This window comes from Trichechus manatus, unplaced genomic scaffold (genome assembly GCF_000243295.1).
Source record: "Trichechus manatus latirostris isolate Lorelei unplaced genomic scaffold, TriManLat1.0 scaffold00009, whole genome shotgun sequence".
NCBI lineage: Eukaryota > Metazoa > Chordata > Mammalia > Sirenia > Trichechidae > Trichechus > Trichechus manatus.
Window position 1 is genome coordinate 5,298,940 of NW_004443945.1, and position 12,660 is coordinate 5,311,599.

The 12,660-nt window shown below is 40.9% G+C and overlaps 1 protein-coding gene across 1 annotated transcript; it reads left to right on the top strand.

Annotated features, from left to right (window-relative positions):
- The first annotated feature begins 5,463 nt into the window (after positions 1-5,463).
- Positions 5,464-10,916, top strand: RAMAC (RNA guanine-7 methyltransferase activating subunit). Its single transcript, XM_004370675.2, has 3 exons — positions 5,464-5,614; positions 7,699-7,877; positions 8,589-10,916. Exons 2-3 carry the CDS (start codon positions 7,708-7,710, stop codon positions 8,773-8,775), a joined length of 357 nt encoding a protein of 118 aa, XP_004370732.1. The 5' UTR covers positions 5,464-5,614; positions 7,699-7,707; the 3' UTR covers positions 8,776-10,916.
- Positions 10,917-12,660: the final 1,744 nt, after the last annotated feature.

The window sequence follows — 12,660 nt, forward strand, 5'->3', positions numbered from 1 at the left end:
AGTACCTGTGCCAGGGGGTAGAGATGCAAAGACCATCACTCATGTTCCTGGACTCCTGCTAGCAGGGGAGATGGACATAGACATGAAAACAAATAGATTCAGTAAAGTAACACGCATGCCATGATGAAGGGGGGTCCAGGGAACAAATGGGCCATGCACAGGAGGTGAGCTGAGTCTTTAGATGATTGTTTACTAAAGGGAGGGGAAAGTAAGTGGGAAAAGGTTAGTTGAATATACAACTAGAGAGGTAGGCAGAGGCCAGATCAATAAACATTTTCTGAGCATCAACTATGTACCAGGTTGTCAGACTCTACACTATCTGCTAAAGATGTGAAAGATATACCTTACCTAAAGGAGTTTATATTTTAGGAGATGTAAAGAAATTATAACACATTGTAATAAATGCATGATTACATATACTAAAAGAAGAAGTAATCACTTCTACTTGGAGATGGGGACAAGGTGAGGGACGTATTATGGAAGAACACCTGAAGAGGACATAAGAGGCTAAGGTTTACCAGGTAGACCAGAGTAGGGAGGGCATCGCAAACAAAAGGAACAGCGTGTGTACAATACAGCACAAAGTTTTCTAGGAACTTTAAGCAGTTTGATACGGCTGTGCATAAAGTTCCCACAGGGAGAGTGGTAAGAGATGAGGCTGAATAGATAGGATAGAGCTAAATTTTGATGGGCAGTGTATTCCACACTAAGGAGCTTGGACGGCATCCTAGAAGCAAGTGTGAACCACTGAAAGGTGGGCAGATCAAGGGATAGAGGAAACCAGGTTTGTGTTTTAGAAAGAATGACTCTGAGCTGGATGATACACAAGAATTGGTTATATTATTATCAATACTTTTCTGTATGTTTCATAATACAGGAAGAACATTCTACAAACAGGGTGGAGAGAGGTCTGGAGGGGAGTAAGTCTGGAATTCACAGGACTTGGAGAGGGACTGGGCGTGGTGAGGGAGAGGGAGGAGTCCAGGGTGAATGCCAGGTTTCCAGCTTGGGTAAATAGGAGGAAACATTCTCTGAAAATGGAAATGGAGGCAGATGAACAGGTTTGGGAGGGAAAATGAACTGAAATTTAGACATATGCTGGAGATGCCTGTCAGACATCCAGATGGAAATTTCTAATAGGCAGGAGTATCTATGAGTCTAGAGCTCTGATGTGATATATACACTGGGGATATCCACCGTTGAGTCATCACCATAGAGCTGGTAGCTGAAGCTCTAACAGAGACTGAGTCTGCATAGGCAACACGAGGAGAGTACAGACAGGGCTGTGGGACACCAACATTTAAAGAGCAAGCAGAGGAATGAGGAATTAGCCAAGGAGAAGCAGTGTCCCAGGGCTGATGATAATGAGAAACTTGGAAACAGAGTGAGAAGATTTAAGGGAGGGAGGGAATAAAAGTGTCAAACGCTGCACAGATATTAAATAAACTAAAGATTTTAGACAGAGAGTCACTGACTTGGGCCCGAGGACAGCTTTGCCCTAGTGAATGTTGCCACAGTGGTTTCAGTGGGGGCAGAAACCTGACTACGGAATAGAAAAGGTGGGAAAGTGTAAACCACAGGTGTGGAGCATTCTTTGTAGGAGACTCACAGTGTGTGGAAAGGAGATATGAAGTAGTTAGAGCAGGATATAGGGTGGAGGGCAGTGTATTGGTTTTGCTTTGAGACTGGAGAAACTTGAGCAAGTTTACATGGGCGGGGCGCCATAAAGAGGGAGAGGTGAAAACAGAGAGGAGAGAAGGAATAACTGCAGGAGCTATGTCCAGAGGAGCAGGGCTACGTGCTCTGACCAAAGACATGCGCGGCAGCAAGAGACTGGAAGACAAAAGGTGAAAAGAGGCAGTAAGAGGCAAAGCCGTAGATATGGGATTTGGAAATTAAGGGAATTGATGCTGAAGCCTCAATTTCATCTGCAAAATAAAAAACAAAGGTCCAGAAAGGCAGTGACTTGCCTTATAACTCACAGGGAGTATGATCTTAACTCAAGTTTCTTGACTCCTTGCCTGGTGCTCTTCCTATTTTCCCTATATTACACTGACCTATGTCAAAGAGAGGAGCCCTGGTGGTGCAGTGGTTAAGCACTCGGCTGTTCGAACCCCTACCAGCTGCTCCAGGAGAGAAAGATGTGGCAGTCTGTTTCTCTAAAGATTTACAGCCTTGGAAACCCTTTGGGAGCAGTTCTACTCTGCCTTATAGGGTCACTATGAGTCGATATCAACTTGACGGCAACGGGTTTGGTTTTTTGGTTTATGTCAAAGAGTAGTCTCTGGGTGGTGCAAACGGTTAATGCACTTGGCTGCTAACTGAAAGGTTGGAGGTTCGAACTCACCCAGGGCACCTTGGAAGAAAATTCTGGCAATCTACTTCCAAAAAATCAGCCATTGAAAACCCTATGGAGCATAGTTCTACTCTAACTCACCTCGAATAAGAATCAACTCGACAGCAACTGGTTACTGGTTAATGTCAACGATGCTTGCACCACTTGAACATCGGTTTTAAGATGGGGCTTTTTGCACCTTCCTTTTGAAAGGCTGGAGCCCTGGTGGTGCAGTGGTTAAGAGCTACGGCTGATAAGGTTGGCTTCACACAACGGCAGAACAGGCCAGCTGCCACTAAGGACAGTGAACATGCCAGTGCTGCAAAGACTGTGGATTGAGGCCAGAAGAGAGGCCCTCTTAAAATGGGGAAGATCACAAAAGTTCACTCTCATATAAAAAACAAACAAAAAACTCATTGCCATCAAGTCGATTCCAACTCATAGCAGCCCTATAGGACAGAGTAGAACTGCCCTACAGGGTTTTGAATGGGCGGCTGGTGGATTCAAACTGCTGACCTTCTGGTTGGCAGCCGAGCTCTTAACCATAGGGATCCCTACTTAACTCACGCCACCTTCAAGTGCTTAGAAAATGCTTCAGACAATCAAATTATGATTATCATTTCAGCTAAAAGATTTTTGAAAATCACCTGGAGGAGAGAATATGGTGATAGGAAGGAAGGGGTGTTTGAGAGTAAGTTCTGGACAAGTCTTTTGGTCTCTCTGCATGTATTCAAGGTCCCTTCTAAGAGCAATACACATATTTTATAAAGAGGTGTAGAAGACCAAGATGCTGAGCAGATGACCACAGCTAGCCAATGGGGCATACAGAGGAATCGGCTGCAAAAATGGAGGAAGAGTACTAATGATTAAAACCATCATTTGGTCTTGCCTAGAAATAGACAAATACTGTGCAACTAAAGCCCAAACTACTTCCACTTAAAAAAAAAAAGTTTGTGCTGTTACTTAGAAAATAAACCTTAGGAAAAAAGAAAATACACCTTCATTTCACAATCACAAATTTTAAATTGGAAAAGACTTTAATCCAATTCCATTAAACCCGATTCACAGCTTTTTCATCCACAAGATTATTTATCTTTCCTTCTCTGGTTTCTTCAATGATATTAACTGGTTTCTGCAGTAAATAGTAATACTCAGGTAGCAAACAAACTTGCAACTAGCATTGGTTAACTTCTTGCAGAAAGTCCTCTACACAAAGGACACTTATGTGAGAGCATGATACAGAAGTAGGGAACTGGATTAGGGTTTTGTAATGTCTGTTCAAAACAATTCCAAGTAATTAAAGGCCCAGGAGTACAGATATGAATCTAAACCAATGCCTCATATAACTTGAAATGTTTTCTTGGAGATTAAACATTTATGTAATTTATAATAAGAACTCTAATTATTATCTGCATTCACATAGGTCTTTCCTCACTTAAGCCTAAAGCACTTTACAAATACAGTAATTAATTCTCACAACTTCATGAAGCAATGAGGTAGCAAGGATCACTATTCCCATTGTGCAGAAGATACAGTCAAGGCAGGAAAACATGATGAGATTTGCCTAGATCAGAACAAGTGAGTGTGAGGCCGTCATTTTTCGATTTTTGTTTAGTAACTCATTTACTGAATTGCATCCATCTCTACGGAGGATGGTCAGTGTGTTTGTGAACAGGGGTGGGAGATGAAGGGGAAGGTGGTTTGAATAACATGATACAGTGACAGAAGAACAATTTAGAAGTCTGTAATGCCAATTCCAAGCTACTGGGAAGAGCACAGTAGTTCGATATTGCCACTGGACACGGTCTAGTAATTACAAACTCAGGTATATACGCATATGCCTTGTCCCAGAAATGAGTTACTCACTAATGAAGGGAAACAATATTAAAAATACACAAAGTACTTCATTTTTACATTCCTGAAAGGAGGGGAAATTATGAGGGACTTCCCTTTATGAGGAAATGTGCTGAGATGAAAATTATTCACTCTCATACATTCCCAGTTACTATGCCATCCAAAGTAGTAGCCCGTTACACTCTGTCCCCTTACTCGGCTTAATTATTCTTCATAAACCACTAAACCAGTTACCATCGAGTTGATTCTGACTCGTGGTGACCCCATGTGTGTTAGAGTAGACCCGTGCTCCATAGGGTTTTCAATGGCTGGTTTTTCATAAGTACATCACCAGGACTTTCTCTTGAGGTGCCTCTGGGTGGACTTGAACCTCCAACCTTCTGGTTAGCAGCCGAGAATGTTAACCATTTGCACCACCCAGGGATTCCCAATTATTCTTCATAGCACTTACATAGTCACTTTTTAAAATATCTATTGTGCTCGTGAAATGTAAGTTCCATGAGGGCAGGGCTTTTACCCTTACTCACTGATGTTCTCAGGGCCTAGAACAGTGTCAGGCATATAATAAATACTAGAAGTATGTATTTTTTAAATCAATGAAGAACACCTGAAGGTTATAGTTCCAGTTCTGCCACCAACCTGCTTTGCGACCTTGGAAAACTCAATTCATTTCTGCCGTGTGAGTTTAAAAAACAAACAACAAAAAAAAACGTTCAACCAGATGATCCCTTTCCGTGCTTCAACACTGTGATTTTATGTACACAACTAACCATAATACAAGGCAAAGTGTGGTAAGTGGTAGACCAGAGTGTGGTAAGTAACTGTCATGCTTCCTGGCTGCCAAGCATCTTTTGAACACTCTTCCTCTGTTTAGAGAATTTACTGCCTTATGAGTCCTACCTCTTCAAGAAGGAAAATGAAGTAATCCAGGCCTGTCTACTGTTCATCGCCTGCTCTCACCTCTCACGTTCTTCAGAATCCTGGAGCAGATGGCCAGAAGTAGCCTTTCCCTCCTTTCTCTGTATATCCCCAGAACTTCCGTTCCTACTAAGTCAAGCGGGCTTTATATACTGTGACATCTTCTGCTCAGTCTCCATATTGGCTAAACGCCCATAGTGTGCATCACTCACCGTCAGGCCGCCACCTGACCACACCTAGGCCAGCTCTGAGAGTTTCAACAAGGCCCGAAAAATCCACAGAGCCAGGAGCCTTAAATATCGCGACACTTAACCCGCCCGCCTCTGTTTTTGACTGCCGGAAGCGGAAGTCAGGTGGTTGTCGGATACTGCCGGAAGTGGCTCTGTTTGGTTGGAGAGCTGAAGTGACCTCGAGTTCCGCTGACCGAGTTGCGGGTCCGAGGTGACTTCTACTGCGTCCGTCGCGGGCGGAGTCCGGCCCGAGCTGGATAGACGCAGCCTTTGGCGGGTGAGTGTCTCGTTCCCGGACGGGTAGGAGGGAACAGCGAGGAGGGCGGAGCACGCGGGCCTGCGCCGGGCCGAGCTGAGCGGCCGGCGAGAAAGGTGTCCTCGGACTGTGGGGTCCTGGGTCTGGACTCTTAGCGAGACTGGGAACCACTTGGCCCTCACGATCTCTGATTTCCCTCAGGTCTGGAGATTTAAGGTGCTTCTGTTTGGAGCAGGATTATCAAAGCCGTGATAACAAGGGAGAAGGACTGAAAAACGCAGTTGTTTTCAGTCAGTACCTTAGTCTTGTTCTCTGGGCTCACCTCCTGGTGCGGCGTAACCCCATTCTGGTTAGTAATTCCCAGTGGTAGTTATACCACAGCCAAAATTCTATAGCTTTGTTGTCAGTATAAATTAGTAGTGTTTGAGTGCAAATCTGAAAGATGGACCCCTATTTTCAACGGATAAGATTTTACCTTGTGAAGTTGTTACGCACGCGAACTCTTTCTCCCTGGTTCCTCAAGGGTTAGGCCTTCTGCAGCCTAAGCGAAACCCTTTCCTAGAGGTAGAGAGCTCTTTGAGAATGTGGGGGACTTGATGAAGAAATACTGCTTGTTGGGTGAATCCATTATTGACCTGGAAAAACAGCTGATACAGATTTCAGTTTTTTAGCATTAGACAATATCTTATCTACAGTAGTTACAGAATCTGGAAGAAGAATACAGTGGCTACAATTATAAAAGTAATTATCCTGGACTTTACTAGCTATGTATTTAAATGGCTTCAAACATTTTCTGTCATATCTCTCATGTATTTTTAGTCTTCCCTCTTATTGCCTTCTTTCCCTTCTCCTATTAACAAACTGCTGTGTCCTGTCCTGGGAATAACAAGAGATAATCTCTCATTAATCCCTTAGCTACTACCCTATCTTTTTTCTTCTGTTTTCCACCAAGTTTCTTGAAAGCTTAGTCTACACTCAGGGTGTATTTCTACTTCCTTACCTTCCAGTTACTTCTTAATCAATTACAGTCCTGCTTCAATCCCTACTGCTATAAAACACCTCCTAATGGCTAAATCCAGTTTTCTCTTTTTGGTTCTTTTTATCACTTTACCATTTGCCACTGTTGCCCATTCACTCTTTATTCTCTTGGTTTCTATGTTAATCTCTTCTGATTCTCTTCTTATCTCTGTATGTGTGTTCTTCTCTTATTCCTTCTTCATCTTTGCTGGTTCTTTAAATATTGATGTTCTCCAGGATTCTGGACCTAGATCTCTTCTTATTCCACATTGTCCCTGAGGCGTATCATCCATTCTCACAGCATTAAGCACCAACAAAATTGTTGATGACTCCCATATTCATTTTCAACTCATCTCTCAGACTCAAAGAGATAACTGTGAACTGACTCCATTTGATTTAAACTCTGTGTGTACTCTAGCCCACCCTTCTTCCTGTAGTTTCTATGACACCATTTGGCCACAAGCCTGGGTGTTATCCTTTATTTCTCACTACCCCCTCAACATCTAGTCAGTGATCAATTTCTTTTGGAGTTCTTTTTAAAACTATTCTCACAGTCCCTGTCTCAGATTAAGTCCTCAGCATGTCACCTATATTATGTTAAGTCATCTGCCTCTAGTCTAATCTCACTAATCTATTGTCTACCCTGTTAGAAAAGTGACCCTTCTAAGTAGATTTGATCTTGAGACTTCCCTGCTTAAACCACCCATGACTCCCCATTGCCTACAAGAAAAAGTGCAAATTGTGTTGAATACAGAACACAATTTAGCCCCTGCTCTTCAGCCTCATTTCTTGACATTCCCTGGTCCTTCCTTTATATTTATACTGTATCTGTCTTTTCTGTTAGACTGGGAACTCTTTGAGGGCAGGGTCCATGTATTGTTCATCTTTGTGTTCCAGGCTCCTTGTTAGCACAATACATAAACATAGTAGTCAAGAAATGTTGAGCTGAATGTCTGAAATCTAACTTAGGTTTTACAAGTACACAAGGATTTTTATGAATACTCTGCCTAAAATTGTTCACTTCTTGTTTTTCATTAACTAGTACAATAGTGTTAATTTAAAAAAAATTCTAATTAAAAACTGTACAGGATTTCAGAATGACTGACACTTCTGAAGATGTTTCAAATTTTGAAGAGATGTTTGCCAGTAGATTCACAGAAGATGACAAAGAATACCAAGAATACCTGAAACGCCCTCCTGAGACCCCACCAATTGTCGAGGAATGGAATAGCAGAGCTGGTGGAAACCAGAGAAATAGAGGCAACCGGTATGTATTACTTCAGAAGAATGAATGTAGATGGCTGATCTGAGGGAGGGTAGCTTTAATCTGCCAGAAAGGTCAGTGAGGACAGGGACCAATGTTTTGTTCAGTATGGTATACCTAGTCCCTGGTAACAGTGCATGGCACATAGTACCTGATAAATATTTGCTTTAGTATTTTGTTAGCACCATCTGTTTTTTCCTTGCATTTTAATTGTGTGTTTTAATTTTTTTTTAAATGTTCTTTTTATGGAGTAAGTATTTTTTGCAACTATACAAGAAAAAAAAAAAAACCCACAGTTTTCCACAAAATTTTGAGTTAAACTCCATAAAGAGGGTATTATTTTGGTTTTACTTTAGAAAAAGTTTATAAAATGGAAATTCTATTTAATATTTTAGTGTAGTCAAAGGGATAAATCACCACATGGCTTTTATGCAGTTTAATAGCTTTCAGTTTGATTTAAAACTATCCTGTTGGTTTGGGTTTGTTATTGTAGTCTGCCTATTTCTTTGCAAAGTATATCCAGTGTAATATTGGAAGAATGATTTACATCTTGAAAAAATTTTGAGTAACTGGTGGTGTAACATTCTGTAGAGAAAAAATATTTTTTACTCTCTTGTTTACTGAGTACAAGACTGAGAAATAAAATATACTGGGATAGATGTGTCATGTGTTTTTTTCAAAGGAAAGTTTAAAAACCATTTTGTTTTGTTGTAGGTTGCAAGATAACAGACAGTTTAGAGGTAGGGATAACAGACGAGGGTGGCCAAGTGACAATCGATCCAACCAGTGGCATGGACGATCCTGGGGTAACAGTTACCAGCAGCACAGACAAGAACCTTATCACCCCCACCAGTATGGACACTATGGTTACAACCAGCGGCCTCCTTATGGTTACTACTGATAGGATGTCAGCAGCTTTTAGTAAAACTATTTTCTTTGTTAACATGACAAAAGTTTGTGTGTGTCTTCTGTTTGGTCATAGTTTTACATCTGATTTTAGAGAGTGGATTGTTAATTTTTTACAATTTGAGACTTTTTTTTTTTTAATAGGTTTTACTAGAGACATACGATGGTAGCTAGGAGTAAATAGTCCCCTAAAAAAGATTATATTGACTTCTACCTCAGATTCATCTTTATTTCACAATTTAATAGTGCTTTGAGTTTGGTGTATTTTTTCTGTGTTTGACCCCTAGGAATTCTGACTTTGTTTTACAGAAATAAAAATTTTAAATAGAAAATGCTTGCTTTTACACTGTGAGATAAGGAAGTGCCCATATACTCAGCTGTGCTCATTTCTGAAATTTTACAGAGATTAGTACAGTCAACTTACAGATTCACAGCTGTGCTTATTTGTAATATACATAACATCAGTAGCTAAAAGGTAAAAACACTGTAGTATCTTTTGGCTTTCATTGTTATGTGAGTAACACTACTTGTGGTTGCTTACTGTATAGGTATGAGTCAGCTCCACAATCATTTTGGTCTCTTTTTAGAGGGAAACCAAGAATAAAGTTGTAAAATTAGGAAGGAATCAGTCTCAGTTTCAGTGTCTGTTTATCTGGTGATGGGTGGGATTAGGGCACATCATTTTAGGTAAACTTTAAGACTTTTTGCTAACTTAAACATCCAGCCAACCAACCAATCAGTTGCTGTTGAGTCAACACCAATTCTTGGTGACCCACTGTGTCACAGTAGAACTGTGCTCTATAAGGTTTTCAATGGCTGATTTTTTGGAAGTAGATCACCAGGCCTTTCTTTCGAGGCATCTTTGGGTGGACTTGCACTGCCAGCCTTTTGGTTAGCAGCCAAGCATTACCCAGGGTCTCCATCTTAAACATAGGAGGCCAGAATTCACATGCTATGTAAACGTTTAACTATGTAATGTTCAAACTTTCCCTTTCAATCAGATATAAGTAACGCTGCATTTTGACTTTTTAATTACTTTTATGATATTCGATGTGGCTTCATTTTAACAAGTTATATTTGCTTCCCAGTGTACACCCTTGCTGGTTTCTCTTCTGTATATACAGTGATGTTGTACCTACTTGCAGAATGATCATTCTATTTTAAATCATTTTACAATGGTGTTTTTTTAAATCATTTTTTACAACCGTTTACAATGGTTTTATTCAAATAACTCATGTAAAATTAAGCAACTTCACTCCCAAGTTTTGGCAGTTAGCCCATTCATTAATGTGCTGAGCTTTTTTTTTTAAATCATTCTGACCTTCTTATTTGTTGAAAAGCGTTTATTCAGTTTAAAAGTAATGTTAAGAGTACAAGTTTCATCATAGGTCAAAGGAATTAAAAAAGCATCTTCCTATATCTGCCTTCTGCTGTCTTCTGTCTTAGCATACCACTCTAGGCCCTTGAGACTGACTTCAGGTACTCTCCATGCTCTGAATCCATCTCCCCCCTCCACTCCCTCTTCCTGAAGAACTGTCTTTTCAGGTAACTTTTATTGGAGAGGATCTCATAAACCAATTCACACTGACGTGTTAATAAAATTTTAATAATAAGGGAAGGGTTTCCCTGCACTCCTCAGATTACGTCAGTAGGCAACAAGCCACATTGTTACTTGAAGACAGGCAGCCTTGATACTATAGAGCCTAGAGAGGCAAGACTGGCCTGATTGCATCCCAGGTTCTTCTCTGAAAGCAGAAGGGTTATTCAAGATATTTGTCAACTGATAAAGCACAGGCACTGACCAGTCAGGACAGCAGCTGACCATAATTTTGGAGCAGGATCGTGGAGGCCCTCTGCTTTGCCAACTACTAACACTAATTAGGGAAATCTCTGGGGCAAGGTTGGAGCAGGGCAATGCCTCAGAAAGCTCAGAAGAGAGGTTATTTTCCAACAGTATTTAAATATTTTAACGCCTGAACAGCTAGGGTGCAAATGGCCTTACCTGGAAGGATGGCCATTATAAGCATCTTTTTTATTATTTTTTTGAATATTTGTTTTAATTGTGCTTTAAGTGAAAGTTTAATTTCTCATACAAACATTTAATACACATATCATTATGTGACACTAGTTGCAGTCCCTGTAATGACAGCACACTCCTTTCCACCCTGGGTTTCCCATGTCCCTCCAGCCAGCTCCTGTCCCTTCCGGCCTTCTCATCCTGCCTTTGGACAGGAGCCGCCTATTTGGTCTCACGTATCTGCTTGAACTAAGAAGCACACTCTTCCCGAGTATTACTGTATGTTTTATAGTCCTGTCTAATCTTTGTCTGAAGAGTGGGCCTTGGGAATGGTTTCAGTTCTGGGTTAACAGAACAACCTGGGGGCCATGGCCTCGAGGGTTCCTCCAGTCTCAGTCAGACCATTAAGTCTGGTCTTTTTACGTGAATTTAGCATCTCCTTTTAAGGTGAGTTGTTTCTGCATTCAGGATGAGTAATTTTTTTTTTTTTTTTTACAGCAGTCACTATCAGACTGCCCACTGTGTGGTTAAAATTAGGAATAAATAAAAGGCATGGTTTCTGCTTCACGTGGCGAGACAGAAAACAACGTGGAAAAGACTAAAAGATGAAAAAGACTTAACAGAGCAAAAAATTAAAATAGTGTTAAATAGAATTAGTTTCAAAGAAGCAATCTGTTCTAATAGCATACGGCATTAGGCACAAGAAGTCCTTGCTTCCAGTCCTGTCCCTTACAAAGCATATGATCTTGAGAAAAGTTGAACTCCAAGCTTATTTGCTCACCTTTAAAAATGGGAATAATACCCTGCCACCCTCACAGGGTTATAATAGAAATAAATGTCCAACCTAAGAACTTGAAAATAGAAACTAGAGCTATGGCCATTGAATCCCTAGTGGCACATAATATGTGTTCCATAAACATTTGTTGAATAATGGGAGGGAAGCATTTGGTAAATTATAAACCAGTGTTGATATGAAGGTGGTAGAGTAACTGGTAGAAGATGAGGTGGTGCAGGAGACTTACTGAGAATTAAAGATCTCTGGTTGTTTCCTTATGTGAATGCACATACGAACTAGCAAAAGAAATCATACCCTTCAGAAAATAACCTACACTTCAAATGTGGGAGAAAGTTTGTGTAAAAACTGAGCTAAAATTAGCATTGACTGTTTGGAGACTGTTTTTTAAATGTCAGTTGTAGACTGTTGAACACATTAGATTCATACCTTTATGCAAACAGCTTGCTCTGGGGACTTGAGATAGTCAGCCATTTTTTATTGAGTGCTAGGAAGATTTGGGGTTATCCAGAGTATAATAACTTGAGTCACTGCTCTGAAAATAGTTTTTAGGTTTTTTTTTTCCCCCTTCCAGATGTTTTTCTTTTTTTCCCATACAAAAATGTATACATACATTGTTATGTGACTCTAATCGCTCTCCCCATACTGTGACAGCACACTCCCCCTTTCCACCCGATTCCCCATGTCCATTCAACCAGCTCCTAACCCTCTCTGTCTTCCCATCTTACCTATAGACAGAAGCTGCCCGTTTAGTCTCTTGTATCTCCTTGAGCTAAGAGGCACACTCCTCACGAGTATCACTTTATGTCCGACAGCCCAGTCCAATCCCTGTCTGAAGAGTTGGCCTCGGAAATTGTTTTAGTTCTGGGCTGATCAGAGAATCCAGGGGCCATGCTTTCTGGGGTCCCTCCAGTCTCAGACCATTAAGTCTGGTCTTCTTACAAAAATTTGAGTTCTGCACCCCACCTTTGTCTCCTGCTCCATCAGGGACTCTGTGTTGTGTTCCCTGTCAGGGCGGTCATTGGTGGTAGCCAGGCACCATCTAGTTCTTCTGGTCTCAGGCTGATGAA